The sequence below is a fragment of the Strix aluco genome, chromosome 5 (assembly GCF_031877795.1).
Source record: "Strix aluco isolate bStrAlu1 chromosome 5, bStrAlu1.hap1, whole genome shotgun sequence".
Classification (NCBI taxonomy): Eukaryota; Metazoa; Chordata; class Aves; order Strigiformes; family Strigidae; genus Strix; species Strix aluco.
In genome coordinates this window covers 66382974-66402890 of record NC_133935.1, presented here as the reverse complement: position 1 = coordinate 66402890, position 19917 = coordinate 66382974, and the positions used below count along the sequence as shown (strand labels likewise).

The 19917-nt window shown below is 41.2% G+C and overlaps 1 protein-coding gene across 1 annotated transcript in view; it reads right to left on the bottom strand.

The window, feature by feature from the left end:
- MAPK12 (mitogen-activated protein kinase 12) overlaps nucleotides 1–19917 on the bottom strand; it is a 42865-nt gene that overhangs the window by 9984 nt on the left and 12964 nt on the right. Inside the window, exons 5-7 of the mRNA XM_074827669.1 lie at nucleotides 8132–8161; nucleotides 6380–6427; nucleotides 1081–1195 (exon numbers count right to left, since the gene is read on the bottom strand). Coding sequence (XP_074683770.1) covers nucleotides 1081–1195; nucleotides 6380–6427; nucleotides 8132–8161 — 193 coding nt within the window. The remainder of the gene's footprint in view (nucleotides 1–1080; nucleotides 1196–6379; nucleotides 6428–8131; nucleotides 8162–19917) is intronic.

The following is a 19917-nucleotide window of genomic DNA, read 5'->3' as shown; positions in this document are numbered from 1 at the left end:
AGCAGGCATCTGTGCCCGAAGAAGGCCAGGACTCTGAGGGAAGAAGCCACCCCCGCTACTGTAGTTCAGTGCTGGGAGGATTGCAACATGTGGGGGTGACCCACGCTGGAGCAGCATGGGAACGTCTGCAGCCCGAGGACTCAAGCCAGAGAAAGTTCACGGAGGAGTCTCCTGTGAGAGGGGAGCCAGGTGGAGCAGGGGAAGAAATGTGGGGGAGTGCTTCCCCCCCCAGGAGGAAAGAGCAGTGGACTGACGGAAAATCCCCCATTCCCTGCCCCCACATCATTGGGAGGAGGAGGTAGAGGCATCAGGAACAAAACTAAAAGGGAAGAAGGGAGGGGTGTGGGGAGGTGTTTTTAAGATGTGGTAACGTTTCTCACTGTCCCACTCTGTGTGGCGTTGTTTTTGTTAGTGTTTGAATTAAAGTGATGTTCTTTTTTCTTCCCCCAAAGAGTCTGTCTTTTGCCTAACAAGTCTGTCTTTTAATGGGTGAGACACCTGTCCCTGTCCTTATCTAAATTCCTGAGCCTTTTGCTTCATTTTCTCCTTCCCAGCACTGGGGAGGGGAAGGGGTGAGTGAATGGCTGCGTGGTGCTCAGTTGCCCTCTGGGCTCAAACCATGACATATGCAGAATCAGCTTCTCAGTAACAGGTAGATGCACGTGGGAAGTAAATTTTCAACGCTTTCAAAAACTTCCATAGCTATCCTAGTGTCACTTGAATTCCCTCCTTCTGCCATCTTCTCCTGTCCGAGTTACAATCAGCACATCTTTGCAGAAAGATGACAGTCAGTGCAGAACACAAGAACACAGACCAGACTGTCACACCTGTATACGTTTGTATCACTTTTTTCCAATCACCTTGGCACTTTCTGTTACACTCAGAAAATATACAAACAAGTCCCCAAACTCACAACCACCAAATGATTACCTGCAATTTATCTACAAGAAAGTTTTGCATAATTATACGGTCATCTCCACCGCCAATTTCTCATTCACTTCAGAAACAAAGACATGCTTATAATTGCCTGATTCAGTGAATGGTTAAGCTCTGTTAAGACTTTTCTGAAGAGATGCTGACCTGTTTGCGTATAATGCATCCAGTTAAGTATGACCTCTGGGGCTCTGTACCACCTTGTAACCACGTAACCGGTCATCTCACTGTCTGTATGCCTTGCCAATCCAAAATCCAGAATCTGTAGTGGAAGCACAAAGAACATCCTGATCAGACAGCTAATTATCTGTTTCATACAAACTTTACAAATGTGGAAAATGAAAGAACTGGAGCAATCTGCAGAGACTGGTTTATTTTTGTATCTTTTTCTCACTGAAGTGTCTTGTTCTCATTTTAAAAATGAAGACAGAAGTAGCAAGGAGCTTTACAATTTTTTTCTCCAAGTTAGATATTCCTATAGCAACATGAAAAGCTGCAAAACCAGTAAGAAAATAATAGATTCTTCAATTATTAATTAAAAAGATACTGGTCACATTCAATGCAAAATGTTCCCTGGCCATGGAATCACCATTGTATCATGTTAGGGCTAAAAACCAAGCACCTATCTTAGATGGTATTCTTTGCTGTCATATTCCAGGTGGTACAATTCAAAAGTGCGTTTCAATAATATTCTGAAGTAAGGAGTTATCATTATTTCCATTTTATGAGTAACTCATACAAGGGAAGACTTCCTCTAGGTCACATTGAAAATCTTCAACAAGATTAGGAAATTACTATTATTCAGTCCCACCGAGTTTTTTCCAACCTACTGCATCAACTACAGAATAACCCTCTGTAAGGAAAGCAAGGTCAGTGCAATTTTTTTAAGGGATTATGCACAACTCAGCTTATTTCTAAGACTCTCAGATATTTACCTCTAGATACAGCAATGTGTACAGCAGCAAGATTAAAAATGAACATTACAGCCTTTTGTCAACTTCTACAAAATTGGCTTAATAAGGCCCACCTGCATGGACCATCAAAAGATGGTGTTGAAAGATGTGGCCAACAGCAAGAAAATTCCACCCCTGGAATTACAGTCAGTTCATGTTTATCAGAAGTTCACGCTCCTAACAAGAAGCAGGGGCCTGGGTAAGTAAAGTCTACTTAAAATAAATCATCATCATCCACAGATAGCTGAATATGTAGCTTTGCATGAACAGCCACTAGTTTCGATGTGTATCAGGCTTCATATATATATATTGACAGGGAACAAGTTTTTACTAGGAGCACCTGTGCATTACTATACCAAGAGTTATGTTTTTGTAATGCTCTCGGTAATTAAACTTTTTAAAATATTTCAGGATAGTTTCATCATTCCCTGGCACTAACAGAAAGGAAAATTATATTTTCATTCATAGATCAAGAGTATAAAATGTTATGGCTTATCTTTATTGCCATACTTGAAATACCATTTACATGTTTTCCCCATAACTGCTGATTACCTACCAATTTAAAAACAGGAATAGGATGCAAAGGGAGAGATTTTTATTCTTACTAATAAAACGCACTTGATTACAGCCAATTCTTTGGTACTGAAGATTTACTGGACTCAAAATATTTGCAATAGCAAAATACACTTTTATTACAGATTTCAAATTTATTCTACATATACAGCACACATTATGCTTTCTCAATAACACAAGAGGAAGGGTGGAAAACAAAAGGAAGTCTTATGTAACAGGTCAAAAGCCACATGGGGTACCATCTATACTGTCACAGCTTTTTAGGCATTTTCCATACTACGGCTTGTGACACTTGGAAGTGGAAACAGCTAAAATATTCGGGTTTGTATTTTTGTAAAAGCAGAAAACATCAGCAAGAATTTTTGTGCATTGTATATTAACTTCGGGATTTCTTTTAATTTACATATCATTAGGCCCAGAAACAAGTGTATCCTGTTAGTACTTAATATATTAACCACTTCCAACAATAATCTTCACATGAAACTATTTTTCTCATACTCCAATCTTCAACTTTTCAGCTGGAACTTCCAAAGCAATTTTCAAAACAAGTTTGAAAATCTTTTCTGTAATACAGAAATTATGAAAGAGAGCGCAAATTCCCTCAGCTCCTCAAGGACAAGCCCCCCTTCTACTCAGCAAACTTAATCTTCCTAACTTGCTTCAGTAACCCTAACAAAAATATCTTGTAACTTTGAGACTGCAGAAAGGGCAGTGATTTCCCCTCATGCACCTTTCACTGTCACTTTTCTGATTACTCTGTAGCAGTTGAGAGCATCAGATGAGGGAGCCAGAAAGCTCATTGTGAAAAACAAAACTGATTTCTTCTTAATTACCACTTCAAGGAACTGTTCCAACCTGCCTACAGCCTCATTGCCACTGGAGCTGATGCAAGGGAAGCTGCTGAGTGCACAAACATGGGGGAAAAGGCTTGGACTATCCCTGGCAGCGTGGTCCTGTGCCCACATAAACTGACTTCAGAAGAACACTCTTAGAGCGGGGTCACATCCTGTCCATTGCATCCGAATGCTGGCATGCAGGGGAAGTCAGTTCAACTCCTTTAGTGTAAGAGAGATTTCAGTTAAATCCTTGCCTTGATTTTTTTTATCTACACTTGTCAACATACTATAGTTTGCTTTTTGTTTATAGATCGGAGTTGTCTTTTGACAACCAGAATTTCCTAATTGCAAATCTACACTTCTGCATATGCTATCAGAGCTTATTGTACAACCAGGGACATCAAAATTTCACTCTGAGAGTCAAGAAACAAAAACTAAAGCTAAATGCTACATTTTCTCGTCATTTCACAAAACTGTGTTCTGATACAGAATTATCTGTCTCAGTTTATCTAAAAGCTTAAAGATGTTCAAGGTAACAGAAAAATAAGTTGTGTTAAATAAAGAGATACAGTGATTGTATCATGGAAGAATGTCTTAGACCTGGGCTGCACCTCAAAATGTAATTGCACAGCTGGGGGGGGCGGGGAAGAGAAACAGGTAGAACTGCTTTTTTCTAGATTCTTTTTTTCCCCAATCACCCTGGGATCCACTCACCATTTGGCCACCTACAAGCCTGGAGAAGACAATGGCTTTTTGTGTTACATAGAGAAATGACAGGAATCTGAATATTCAGGTCAGTCTCTGAAGAGCAAAAAATTGCATTACAACAGCTACATGCAAGTATATAGTTTGTATATTGTATGTTAAAAAACATTTTTGCAGTGTTGCATCAACTTTTATTTTATGTAATTAGGGGAGTGCTTCACAACCTTTGATCTTCTGTATCTCCCAGTTTGTAGTTAGACTTTTTATATTTGTTCAAAACTGGAATTCTCACATAACTGAACTACTCCCATGAAGTCTTATGTTTCTTAGGGAGGAAACCTTGGCCACAAGATCTAAATGTACTTACATATCAGGACACAGAAGGGTGTGGGTGTGCACCATTGTCCTGCCCATCTTCGGAGAGAAGCCCTGATGGGTAGGACGAAGGGAGTCATGGTACATGCCAATAGCTGCCCCACTTCGGAGAAGCAGCAATGACGTAATACAAAAAAATGCCATGAAATGCACCTGTCTTGCAGTGCAGCAGCAGAAAGAGCTAATAGCTGAACTACAGGAGGTTTTATGAGGAATTGTCTCCCTTTAATGATTTTTTTTTTCTCATTACTTCAATTAAGAGCAAAAATGAAGCAGAACTGACATATTCCTGCTATGAAACACACTCTAGTCTATGTGCAGTTGATACTACTATTAGTTGTAACAGTGCAGAAGGAATCACTTTTAAAGAAATAAGATGTTCTCATTTGTGGTGAGCAGTATGTGATTCCTCTCATGCTTCTCTGAAGTGATTAGCTGCAACATGTCATAAAACCAGTTCTCCTGCTGGTTATCTGACTGTAGCCATGACATGATTTTTTCCTGAAAAGTATTTTTAGTTGAGTGACTGCATAAAAATCATAGAATGGTTTGGGCTGGAAGGGACCTTAAGATCATCTAGTTCCAACCCCCCTGCCATGGGCAGGGACACCTTCCACTAGATCAGGTTGCTCAAAGCCCCGTCCAACCTGGCCTTGAACACTGCCAGGGATGGGGCATCCACAGCTTCTCTGGGCAGCCTGTTCCAGTGTCTCACCACCTTCACAGTGAGAATTTCTTCCTTACATCTAATCTAAATCTACCCTCTCTCACTTTAAAACTGTTACCCCTCATCCTATCACTACAATCCCTGATGAAGAGTCCCTCCACACCTTTCCTGTAGCCCCCTTTGAGTACTGGAAGGCCACTATAAGGTCTCCCTCTCAGCCTGTCCTCACAGGGGAGGTGCTCCAGCCCCCTGATCATCTTCGTGGCCTCCTCTGGATCCACTCAAGCAGGTCCATGTCCTTCTTATGTTGGGGGCCCCAGAGCCCCAGAGCTGGACACAGTACTCCAGGTGGGGTCTCACAAGAGCAGAGCAGAGGGGGAGGATCAACTCCCTCAACCTGCTGGCCACACTTCTCTTGATGCAGACCAGGATACAGTTGGCTATCTGGGCTGCGAGTGCACATTGCTGGGTCATTTCATTCAGTTTTCCATCTGCTAATACCCCCAAGTCCTTCTCTGCAGGGCTGCTCTCAATCCACTCATCACCCAGCCTGTATCTGTGCTTGGGATTGCAGGCTGTATACCAGTATTCATTGCAACATACACATCACACAAGAAAAGGGTGACCATTAATGTCACACACACACACTTGGTGCGGGCAGACAGCTGTGGCGTGGACTGCTGTCAATGCCAAACCTGCAGAAGCAGTTTCAGTTCTTACACTACCCTTCACCCAGCTGCAGGGACCCAAGTCAGGAGGTGCTCCAGTGATGCCATGAATGTAATAACCTGTGGCACTGACTTCCTCACCAGAAATCTTTCTCTATATCCTGAAGACAACCCCCATCTCTCCCCTGTTAGCACTGGGTACCAGCTTCCCAGAGTGTCCTATCTGGACTGGATGTTTTCAGCTGGGACATTTTGGGCAACATTTCTAGCTTGATCTCTGCCATTCATACGAAATACACATTTATGTCAGTCAAGAACATACAAATAGGAGGTGAATAGATTCTCACTATTCAGGGCTTTATTTCTTAAGTAAATATTTAATTATTCTTGTGGTGACTGAGGTCAGACAAATGGGAAAATACTTATATGGAGCAGTTTCTTGTAATTTTTTTCCGAGATTTTACCACTGCCCATCTGATCTTCCCTTTAATTTTCCAGCGTTTCCCTATTTCTCCATGACTCCTGAAAGCCCATGGGCTGAAAGCCTGGCCCATCACTGAAACCAGCCAGCGAGATTACAGCTGTTGCACCTGCTGTCTTCTGTGGTGTATTTCTGATACATCTGACTTTTTTTTTTTTTTTTTTTTTTTCCAAATAAACATATCCTACCTTCAATTCACAGTCTTCATTCACTGCCAAGTTTCCAGGCTTTAGATCCTGTCATGAGATTTGAAATGGATGTTATTTACTTATTTTACAGCAAGCACAACAAAGCACACTTTCTTTTATTTAGGTTTAATGGTTTTCATACAACTACTTGGAAAAGCAACAGGTAAAACAATGTCATAATCTAATCAGAAAGTTAAATATAACAAATAAGACACAAACTTGCATATGTTTGGCTTTTTTCCAGTATGTTTTCCCCCCAGACAAACCAACTGTTTTTCTGCTAGAAGTCAGGAAAATACTTGCCAGTGAAGGAACTCACTCAAGTTACCATGAGTGGGGTCTGGACTTAAATTTGTTGCACACCACAAATTAAGAATTCACATATATATTTCTGGACTATACATAACTGTGTATCAAAATATGCTTTTAAAAGGTTCCATACCCTCATAGACTTAGAAGTAATCAAAAAAGATTTTACATAAAAGCCTATGCTGTCTTCTGTGGGAAAACCAATTTCTTAACAAAGTCGACTGAATGGAGACTGCAACATGAAAAAAAAAACCTCCCTTAAGCCTCTTTAGCTACTGTAGAGGCTTCTAATGATCTTCCAAAGTTGTACTTCTAAGTTTAGCAGCAAAGGCAAGAGTACTGGCAATGACTAAGAAGATTTTGCAACTCTTAGACATTCACAGTTATAAATATATATATGACTCTATATATGACTAAATAATATATATATGACTCTATATGTATATATGACTCTTAGACATTCACAGTTACAAAAAGAAGAAAAAAAACAGAAATAAATTTTCCTTCAGCTTTTTCAAACCTTTGTTTGACACACTTTGGCACAAGACATTTAAACGAATCTTCTCTCTGAACTTTTTAAGAGGCATCCACCTGTTTTATACAAAGATGCTTTAAAATCAGAGGGGCCTTGGAGAGAAACAATTTGTTGCAAACAACTGTAATGAAACCAAGAAACTCAAGAGTCATCAAGAGGGAGCTTAGAAAAAGTCTAAGCAACTGTAAATTTAGACCATGAACCTGTGTTGTAGAAATAAAAATATCAATTTATTACATTATTTTGGCAGTTTGTGTACTTTCCATGTCCAACTTAAAGCTGCACTTTCTGTGGTGCTCCTGATACTTTATTACAGACAGACAGTTTCTACTGTTCTGAGGCAGTTTTGGGTGGTTATGTTGTTTGGTACCATGAGGGCATCATTCAGAACTCCTTCTTCACAGTGCAAAAGTGATTTTATGTGGACTTTAGACACAGCAGGGATTCAAAAAGAATCAGATGCTTAATTTCTCTCAGAAAAAAATGAGGTTTTCAAGGCTCTAAAATTCTGGACTACTTCTTCAATTTCTATGTTTTCATCCTTCCCCCAACTTCGAACATTAACATGATGTTAATTTAAACATTGTTTTTAAAAGTTTAATCTTTATTTTAAAAAAAGGCCAGAAAAAAACTCTTCTCCATCTCAATTTAGACACTATTTGCTCTTGTGGGGACTTACACCTCAACTTCACAAAGCAATTTTAGAAATCCAAATCTAAGGTGTATTCAGTGCAACCCAAGTGCCCAACTTACACTGATGTAGCTATACCACCTCTTGTTCCTATTGAACAAACCAATGGCATCATCAAACTGAGACACAATAAACAGAATTTCAAGCATATTTATGAGCATGCTTATACACAAACACCACTCACATTACCAACATCTTATATATTGTTTCCACTTACCCTGTGAATTATGCCTGATGAATGAATATACTGTAAAAAGAGAGAGTATTTTTTAGTTAATGAGGTCCTGAATTTAAGAAGTTGACTGGGACAGGGGAGGAAGTACTTTTTCATGGTGCTAAAGTAATCTGAAATCAGGAAATGTTTATTGATTGCACAGAAGATCTTTTTAGCTATGTTTTTAATGTTCAGATAATTAAACTAGCATTTTGCCATTCCTCTTCCCCAATAATGAGAAACCAGTAAATCAGTTTGAGTACTGCAACAGATTGTATAGTTTTTTTTAACTCTTCCCATAGATAAAATCCCATTTCCAGTTAATTTTTGGCATTGCTAGATATATATATATATGTACCAAAATAAATCCTGCTATTTTATATATCAGACACGCTATCTTGCAATAGATGTCTCTGGTGTGCCACCATAGTTTAGATTCATATGCTCCGGCAGCACTGAGTTTTAAGACATCATTTAAGACCAGGATGAAGGCCAGTCAAGATTTTAACTGAGAAGTCTCACTTACATGCTTCAATACTTCCTCAATGAAACATGAAGAGGTCATGTTACAAGACATTCTCCTTTACCTGAACATTTTCATCATCCTTCCAGTGACCTATTAAAGGGCTCACAAATGTCAAAACCAACAAACTGGACACCTAGGATTATTTCTTTTGTGAAGACATCTGACCAAATACAGATGTCTGCACCCATGACCATTCTCAAATGCTCCCTACTGAGGTATGTAGTTCCTCTCACCAGCCGAATGATGCCCTAAAAGAGACTATTTTCATCATGGACAATATTTTCATCACGAACCTCTAGTAACTAGTTCAGACATAGGTATCTCTTTTGCAAGGACTGAAACGCAGAAAGTTGTTCTGAACTGAGAACATGCTTTCCAGGACCGGCCTGGGACGTACTAGTACTGTTCACTTGACATGTGGAGAACTGCTCTGAAAACCCCACAGACCATACTACTGATGGGAGCTCATACTACTGACACTAAGAAACATGAAAACAATAAAAGCTTTTTAAAAAAAGTCCCCAGATGCGAATCCCACCAGCTTCACCTGGAGAGTTTTCATTTTATTCCACCCTGAAGAGCGGGTCAGTAACTGAGAAAAGAGTTATTGGGAATCAGCTGTCAGAGCCAGGAAAGACCAACCAGGACAGCTGGCACGGCATCACAGAGATGCACAGAAGCACTGAACTTTGCAAGGTAACTGCCAACCAGCCGTAGCCCCAGCAACTGTTGTCTTCTTCCCCAGAAGCCATGACGATGAGCAATTAACCTTGTAAATACAACAGTCCCTCTGCAAAGGGATCCTCATAGCCCACCTGATGAGGGGACCAGGGAAAAGAAAGCAAAGCTACAGATCAAAGCCAACTTCTTCAGACAGATCCAATGTGCATTTCAGACTTAGGTTTCTGAACTTAAACAAAACCCATACAACCTAAGCAGCACAAGATCTGGCTTTAAGGCATCAAGTTTTTAAAGCAGTGACTGAACAAAAATAAAATCTCTGACATTTACTTTTTCCTCTCTTACACCTGACACAGAGCTCCTGATGTAGTCTTATAAATTCTGACAAGAGGTGTGGGGGGGTGTGTGGAAATCACTTCCCTTAACCCTGTGCCTACATCTTTACCAACCCAGCCCAGATCGTGGCAGGGCTCTGCTGCTGCACAGGCACACTGCTGACTGTTGTGCCCAAGTCCGTGTAGGTCTTACTATTTGTGGTAGAGCAGTTCCTGCTGCAGAGCACTTGCAGATTAGGCAAGGTTTAACATCACCCGTAGGAAATGCCATAGTGCTTCACAGGATTTCCTGGGGCAGACACAAGGGGCTGAGGGCGCAGGGCTGCTCCCCAGCATGTAGGCTGTAAAACCACTACAGCAAACAAAGAACTATGAAATGTTGTATCTGTCATGCATGTGCATGAAGTGGGTCAGGATGGAAAGAACCAGATACAGAAAGACGAAGTTTGTCATTTGTATGCAGAGACCAGAGAGAGTCTATATGCCTTTTTAAAAAAAAAAAAAAAAAAAAAAAAGAAATGTATCTGTAAGTAGTTAGACTCTCAACAAATGAAGAAAAAGATTATGTCTTCTGCCAATAACCATCTCGATCAAGGATATCACAATGACTACTTGCATTCTAAATCATTTCAGTGTCTTCTTACTGAAGCCTCGTGATTTTCCAGAGCAGATGCTTAAAATATTCTATAGGCTATTTTCACTGGTATGACTGTACACAGCAAGGAAATAACTGGCAGACCCAGGAATTTCTGCACCTAAGAATGTGGCATGTAGAAACAGGAATTAAAAGGACTGCACCCTTCAGAGTTTTAGTTAAAAGTAAATCTCACTTGTTTGGGGGGAAGAGCGTGGTTTCACTGGCGTTCTCACCCCACTGAAGGTTTTATGAGTGTTCACAGCCCCAAAATCATGTTAACACTTCAGGGAGAGCTCCTATATTTTCTAAACACTCCTCTTAATACAACACTACTGAAATGACCTGAAATAGTACTTATTCCTGGTGCTAATGTACACATCAGCCTTTCCGTAAGCTGAAATACTGGTGCTGTGCTGCAGTGTTTCTCTAACAATAGCAGTGCTTTTTTAACTGCATTTTATTATCTTCTGGCAGGTAGCAGCACTGGAACTATGCCAGCCTTCATTCAGAAAAGTTTCCATTTCATTTCAAGAGCGTTCTGAAACAAGATTCTATTCTTACTGATTCTCCTCATTAAATTATCCATTTATTGACAGATTTTTCACATTTAACATGGGAAAGACATCCAGACCAGAGCAGACACATCCTTCACAATGTTACTACCACTTCACCTGAACAACATTTGATTCAAGAACCCAGTTAATGTGAGCAAAGTGCCTGGAAGCACAGGAGCTCCGTGCATTATCCCAAAGACAATTTTTGGGAGCATGCATAAATCCTTGAATGCAACCTTCAGATTGTGCTAGGAAGCTATCCAACAGTTGTCTAAATTCTAAGCATTCTTGTCTGTATATGCAATCTCTACACAAAATAAAAAACTAATCAAAAGGGAATTAGAAAAGACTCAGGAGAAAGTATTCTAGGCAGCATGCAAAATGAAAATGAGGAGTGACTTGGCAGGGAAGGAAAAACTGAAGAGGGTGAGAAAAACTGAAATGGGTGAGAGGGGGAAGGAAAAGCAGAGAAGCAGAAAGAACAACATAAACATGAACAAAAGACAGTAAATAGAGATGACATAGGGAGAGAACTAGAGCAAGTAATTACCATGAGTATGGCAAAAGAAGCTTGAACAGGTGTTTATATGGCCCAAGAGCTATCTGTCCATTCCCAGATACTGTAAAAATAAAGAAACAGGACTGCCACCCACCTCCCCAGACCTCTACAAACAGGAACCCAACTGGCACTCCTGCAGAAGAGGAACCCAAGACTGAAAGTGCTGGAAGCTCTGGCCCCTTTCCACCCACATAAAGACATTTATGTTCAGCTTGCCTTCTGTACTATTTGACAATACACAGCTTTTCTGTCAAACAAAAAAATGACGAAAGCCCTTCTAAGTTGCAAGCTCATACTTCAATAAAATTTAATTCCAGACTAAGGCCTGACTAGGAAACAAAGGAGAGGCACATCATTGCTTTTAAGCGGTGTCAAATCACATTGTTTTTTCCTACCACAGATGAAGTTAAATTCTGATAAATTAGAAGGCTCACCAAAGAAAGGAAATGAGTATTTCATTCTCTATAGAAAGAAGACAGTAAACCAGCAAGAACAGGAACTAACTGACAAACAAGGACTGTATAGACTTACAGAGCAAAGACCTAAGGGCTTGATACAAATCTTCCTGAACTCAGTATGAACTTTCTATTGACCTCAATTTATCCTTTTAAAATGAAGCCTGTTGAGCATTTTGATATACAACCAATTCAGAACCAGTCTACATGCAGAATGTAGAAACGAGGCCTACAAGGAACTGACCTGGGGTTTAGCAAAAATCTCTTATCCCTTCACAATACATCACTCACACAGAGTTTTTTCTACATGCATTTAACTGTCACATGTAAACGGGTTGTTACAATAGAAGTATGCAATGTGACAAAAATGATGAACAGTCTTCTTGCCTTTGACCAGACATAAATACAGATACCAGAAAGTGCTTATGTACTTACACAAAAGACAAATGCATATTGCAGGTAACATCTTTAACACCAAAAAACCACTGCAAAATAGTTCATCAGAGTTAAAAGGTGCAAAAAAATAATATGCATTATAAACATGAGAGGCTAAGCTTGGGAAGTTGAAAGAGTTTTTACAACAAAGATCTACACAGTGGCCTATTCCTCCTTCCCAGGCATTGCATGTATTCCCTTATAATGCCTCAACTGAGTGCTGAGTATGGTTTGTTTCCCCCCGTCCCACCAAAAATGTAATCTAAGTAAAGACAGATGGGCTGTCTTTAATCCAGATACAGTAGACTCTAAAAAGTACAAGATTATTACGCAAAACTTGGCAGACCCTTTCTTAAACAGCTAACTTACTGATATTAGTAAAAGTAGACATAAATTACTGACCCATTTTCTTTTTAGTCTGCATGCTAGCAATACTGCTTTCAGCTTAACCCACTTCCTGACACAGACAGTGCTGCAAGAATGACCCTCAAGCAATGGACCACTCCTATTTCTTAAAGATATGTACTGGGTCTGGCTGAGCTGAAATTGGTTTTCCCCTGTAGCAGCCCTCATGGTGCTGTGTTTTATGTTGGGAGCTGGCAGGGTGTTGATAGCACACTGGTGTTGTGGCTACTGCTGAGTAGTGCTTACACAGCACCAAGGCTCTTTCCGACATTTCCCCCCCAGTGGGACGGGGTGGGCAAGATCTTGGGAGGGGACACAACCAGGACAGCTGACCTGAACTGACCAAAGGGATATTCCATACCATATGACGTCTGCTCAGTATAAAGCTGGGAGAAAGGAGGAAGGGGGTGGGGTCACCCTTGGTCCTCCGAGGCAACCACTACGGGTATCAGAGCCCTGCTTCCTGAGAAGGCCCAACATCGACTGTTCATGGGAAGTAGAGAATAAATCTGTTTTTTTCTTTTTTGCTTCTGCGTGGAGACCTTTGCTTCACTTTGCTTACATTAAAACTGCTTTTGTTTTACCCACAAGGGTTGTGGGTTTTTTCCTATCTTATTTTCTTTCCCCTTTTTGCCCTTTTGAGAAAAAAAGGGGGAAGGGGGGGAAGTGATAGAGTGACTTGGTGGGTACCTAGCATTTAGCCAAGGTCAAACCACCACAAGATATTTCCAACTAGGTGTGTTATTGTGGCTGGATGAATTGGTTCAAGAAGAATCCAAAATTTAATGGAACAGATACAGTAAAGACTTGTCAAATGTTTGCTGCGCAATAGGAAATGACAAAACATCAGAGTCTAGTAGCTGAATAATATCTTATTTCCTGCTGATAATTTTGAGGTAAGTACAGTTGTGCTCTAAAAAAATGTGGGGGAAGGGACAAAATATTCAGGCGAACAGCTTCTTACAGATCTAACAGAGTTACAGAAACCAGAGGTACCAATTTACTAGGACTATCTCAGCATCCCTGCTGGTTGCCCTGTAATTGAAATGACAACTGCTCTCATTTTTATAAAATCTTGGGAATAGTGGGGAACATCAGGAGTTTCCTGCTCTTTTTCTCTGTGGTGACTTGACCTTGGCTGGCCATCAGGTACCCACTGAGCCACTCTCTCATTCCCTCTCCTCAGCAGGACAGGGGGGAGAAAATACAGTGGAAAAGCTCGTGGGTCAAGATAAGGACAGGGAGATCTCTTACCAATTACCATCATGGACAAAAGAGAATCAACTTGGGGAAGATTAATTTAATTTACTGCCAATTAATAACAGAATAAGATAGTTAGAAACAAAACCCAAAACCAAAAAGCACCTGCCCTGCCTTCTTCCCAGGCTCAACTTCACTCCTCACTCTTCTATCTCCTTCCCCGGAGTGGTGCAGATGGATGGGGAATTGGGATTGTGGTCAGTTCATGAGGCGTTGTCTCTGCTGTTCTTTCCTCCTCATGCTCTTCCCCTGCCCCAGTGTGGGGTCCCTCCCACGGGAGACAGTCTTTCATGAACTGCTCCAACATGGGTCCTTTCTGTGGGATACAGTCTTTCAGGAGCAGACTGCTCCAGTGTGGGTCCCCTGTGGGCCACAGGTCTTGCCACAAAACTGGCCAGGAGCCTGCTCCAGCACAGGCTCTCCATCGGCTGCAGCTTCTTTCAGGGCACATTCACATGCTCCAGCACAGGGTCCTCCACGGGCTGTAGGTGGATATCTGCTCCGACACGGTCCTCCATTGGTTTCAGAGGGGCAACCTGCATCACCATGGTCTTCATCATGGGGAATCTCTGCTCTGGCACCTGCAGCACCTCCCTCCTTTCTCCTTCCTGACTGACCTTGGTGTCTGTCGGGTTCTTTCTCTCACATTTTCTCAGTCTTCTCTCGCAGCTGCTGTGCAGCGTTTTTTACCCCTCCTCAAATACGTTATCACAGAAGTGCCACGAACATTGCTGATGGGCTCAGATTTAGCCAGCAGTGGGTCTGTCTTGGAGCCAGTTGGAACTGGCTGTGCCTTCTCACAGAAGCCACCCCTGCAGCCCTCCGCTACCAAACATTGCCACACAAACCCAATACCTCCTCTCCAATTCCTGCTCTGTTTTCTTCAGATGTATGTCAACCATGCACTGTTGCTCCACTTGCCCTCCACATTTACTGATCCAACAGACTTCAGTGTCAACCTTTGAAACACACAAACTCCACTCTGTTGGCCTCTGCGAGGTAATCTAGGCCATTAGGTGCAAAATACATTTCTAGGCCATTTCACTGGAATTAAATTAATTATTTATCCTTTCCACTACACTCAACTCAAGCTAATTTTTTACAGTTCATATCTTGCTTGCCTGTAAAATTAGCCCAAATGATGTTTTTCATCTCTGGTGAATAGCATGCCTCTGCTGGAAACTTGTTTCCCAGACAGTTACCTGCAACAAAACAAACCATTACACTTACATGGTCCTTGAGAAAACACTTATTAGGACATGGCTTTGTAATTAGGGAACTAACTACAAAACTGAAATCATAACTCCATGTTCACAGCCCACATTGGAGGTGAATTCCCTCTAGTTTAAATAAAGCCAATTTTCCCAAACCTGGCTTTAGTTTCTGCATTTGAAAAGTGGAAATTAAGCATTTAAATGCACAACTGTAGAGTAAGAAGGATAATTCCTTTGCATATGTAAAAGGCTGTGTGAGTGAAATGTACTGAATGAAGAACACAAAATCCGAGGTAGGGTCAAAGAGAAATTATTAATGCAGGACTCAACAACAGAGTATAGTTCCTAAGCTTTGCAATGGGAGTAAAACAATTTACTTGCCTTTCTGTATCTGTTAAGTACTGAGAGACAAAGGAAACTTGGGTATGCTGTTCCTGATGTTGTTGCCCAGGAACAGCATGCTGTCCTGCAATATTTATTTTTAATAGTGTTTGGCAATGCAAATATAGATCTGGAAGAATCAGCATCCTGATGGATGTGCCAGACCTTCCTGTATCGAAACCAGTTCTGTATTTCCACTGCACAAACACATCCCTATGCAACACACCTTCCAGCACACCGACTCCACTTATCTCTGTACAAGTGCAGATGAAAGTCTGCCCATACTTTGCATGTTGCAGGCATGGAACTTTAAAACCAAAATTGTACAGTGCAAGCAGCAGCCAAGGACTGACATTCAGTTCCAGATAGTGCCATACACAGCCTCGTTACAATGTGCCTCTCCAGAACAGCAAAGGGAATTTTATGGCCATCACTGCAGGAGAACTTGGCTGAAGCCTGCAGAGCTAGGTCAAGGTTTTTCTTCTCTTGGAATTGTGTCACCAAAAGAAAAAAATAAAGAAGTAATAGCCTTTTTATAATCTATATTTTTGTACATCCAAAAAGCAGACTCTGTAATTTAAGAATTGCAGTATCAATCTAGATTGAGAAGCATTTTCATATCACATTAATATAGGTTACAGATGGACAGGTAGCTTAAAGTATATCTGCTTTTCACATTTTAAGATATGAACTTCAATAATCACAGTCCATGTTTTAAAAGCCAAATAGAAGAAAAAAGTAGTAGCAATAATAAAGAGTATTTAGCAGAAAGATGAGGAAGAAAAACATAAAGTACATGACAGCTAATACATTTAGAATCATCTTTGTGAGAGTCACTAAAATTCAAAAGGTATGTTGCTTTGCTACAGCTGTTGGCTCTGCAGTCCACAGAAGTATAAGATCCAAGAGATAAAAGAGAGATGAATATAAACATTATTTCTGAGAAAGAGTGGGGGATTAGCAGTCAGGCTTAACTGGGTTTACACTCAGGGTTATTCTCTGGGAAAAAAAAAAAAAAAGAAAGAAGAATCATGAAGAAGCCTAACAACTAACTTAAGAATGGAGTCTGGTTATACTTTTTGTTCAAGTATAAGAAAATTTTACATTGAAATTACTACTTTTTCCCAGATGCCATGTTCCAGCTAAGTCGTGACTTACTGGAAGAGCTACAAGATGAAGCTTTCCTACGCAGTTCAAAGCTAGACAAATCTGAATGGTCCCTTCTAGTCTTTTACGAATCCTTCCATAATTTCACAGTTTAAAATGCCAGCACATTACAAAAACAGGCAGCAGAAGACAAAATCAAGCGAAGGTGGCAGGAGGCCTGCATGATGAATGAAGAGCTCCTAGGGAAACTGAAACATAAGAAGTGTACATGAGGTGGAAGCAGAGTCAGGTCACCCAGCAGGAATGTGGAGACGCTGTCCAAGTATGCAGAGATGGAGTTAGGGAAGGCGAAGCTTTGTGCTGAACCTGGTGAGGGACATAAAGGGCAACAAGAAGGGCCTCTACATGCACACTAGGAGTAAAAAGAAAACTAGGGAAAACACAGGCCCACTGCTGAATGGGGCAGAGCATCAGGTGACATGAGGCATGGAAAAGGCCAAGGTACTCAATGTCTTCTTTTCCTCCATCTTTACCAGTAATATTTGCTAAATCATAGGTCCCTGAGACCACTGGGAAAGTCTGGAGCAAGGAAGACCTACCCTTGGTGGAGGATCATCAGATAGGGAATACTGAAATAAACTGGATAGACACAAGTCCCTGGACCCTGATGGGATGCACTTATGAATGCTAAGGGAAGTTGGCCAAGGTCATTGTGAGGCCACTTAATAATAGGTCATGGTGATCAGGAGATGTTCCTTATGATGGGAAGAAAGCAAATATTGTTCATGTCTTCAAAAAGGACAAGGAGACGATCAAGGAACTAAAGGCCAGTCAGTCATACCTCACTCTCTGGGAAGGTAATGAGCAAATAATTCTGGAAACCATTTCCAAACATAACAAGGACAAGGAGGTGACTGACAGTAGTCAACATGGATTTACAGAGGGGAAAATAATGCTCAATTAACCTGTTAGCCTTCTATGAGCAGACGACCAGCTTGGTGGATGATGGGGGGGCAGTCAGTGTTGTTTGCCTTGATTCTAGCATGGCTTCTGAAACTCTCTCACATAACACCCTCATAGACAGAGGAAGCATGAGTTAGATTAATGGACAGGGAGGTAGACTGAACTGCCTGGATCAGAGCTGACTGAGTCAGTTGGCTGAACTGCCTGGATCAAAGGCTTGTGACCAGTGGCAGGATGTCCAGCTGGAGGCCCATCACTAGCAGTGCCCCGCCTAGGGTCAGTACTGAGGCCAGTCCTGTTTAACATTTTCATTACTGACCTGGATGATGGAACAGAGTGCACCCTCAGCAAGTCAGCAAATGATACAAAACTGAGAGGAATGTTCATATACCAGACAGTTGTGCTGCCACTTAGTGAGATCCCCACAGGCTGGAGAAGTGGGCTGACAGGAACCCACGAAACTTCAACAAAATCCTGTACCCGGGAAGAAATAATCCCATGCACCAGTACAGGCTGGAGGTTGACCAGCTTCGCAGAAAAGGACCTGATGAACAAGTTGAATGTCAGCAATGTGCCCCTGCAGCAAAGACAACCAAAAGCGTGCATTAGGCAGAGGATTGCCAGCAACCTGAGGGAGGTGATCCTTGCCCTCTTCTCAGCTCTGGTGAGACACACCTGGAGTGCTGTGTCCAGTGATGGGCTTCCCAGTTAAAGGGAGACACTGAAGCAAATCCAGTGAAGCTCCATGAAGATGATCTGATACAAGAGGAGAAATGGAGACAGACGGGATTGTTTAGCTGTGAAAATGCTCATGGTGAAATGCTCACATCTTATTGATGTGCATAAATACTTGACGGAGGCAGTAAAGAAGACAGAACCAGATACTTCTAAGTAGTGCCCAGTGAAAGGACAAAAGGCAATGGGCAAAAGTTGAAACACAGGAATTTACATTTAAACATAAGAAAAACTTATTTTGCTGTAAGGGAGATTGAACCCTGGAACATGTTGCCCAGTGAGGCTGTAGAGTTTCCATCCTTGAAGATACTCAAAACCCAACTGCACAAGCTCCTGAACAGCTTGCTCAGTTTGACCCTGCTTTGTGCAGGGGGGTTGGACTATACAGTCTCCAGAGGTCCCTTTCAATCTCAGTGAGTCTGTTGAAAGGCATTAAAAATTTATTTTCTTTCAGCGGACTCCCTTCTGACATCTTTCACAGCTGTTTAACTCCGGTGCCTATTAGTTTGGGCTTGTAAGTGATTTATTTGTGCTCCTCTCAGCCACCTCCCACTCAGATTTGTCACCAAAATTCCACAGTCCTTCCTCTTTATCCAAGCTGTCCCAGACTTGAAGACTTTAGAGACTCTAACTTTACATGCATGTTATACACAGGACACATACTTTTCAATTTCACAGAAAACATTCTGCCATCTGACTCAGAAAGGTATTTCAATATAGAAATAATCCCAATGATTTAAATTTAGCAATGAGCTTTAGTACTTTGCAGAACTGGACTTTCAACACATAGGGACCAAACCAGCACTTGATGTGATCCTTGAACACTTCCCAAACCAATGTGAGCACTAGGAGTCAACGGGGCTCAGAGTCACTCTCAGTGTCAAGACTTTCACCCCAAAATATCACACCTACAAGTTGACAGATATGTATGGTACATATATACCATATACATATATACCATACATATAGGTATGATATAAACATAAATACACACATATGCATCCACAGCCCCCCCAATCCCATATATATACACATATATACATACATACATATATATGCTCCTCAGAAGAGCACAGAAATATACTACACTTAGAGCAAGTTAGGTGCCAAGTGCCTTAGCAACAGTGTGTCAGACCAGTATTGGTAAACCACAGAAACATTTTCAAATTAGAGACATTTGAAGCTGATGACATAGCTGAGGGCTCAAGGCAAGGGGAGTCCTGCCTCTGAACTCAACAGTGGTTTCATTCTTAGCCTCTATGCTCCCTAACTAGCCACAGTAAGAGATATGGCAAAGCAGCACCACAATCAACTACTGGGGAAGGCAACTAAAAATCACAACAGGGATGTTCTGGTGTACTCAAACAAAGAAACAAAGATCATCCTGGATCAATGTACTATATAGATTTTGAATTATTATCCTTTCTTTTTCCTTGAAAAAAGCCACAGACAAAACCATCATACAAAAAACCCAAGATAACATTTATCATCACAAAACAATTGTTATGCAGAATGTCATTACTTTTACTATACAAGGTGAGA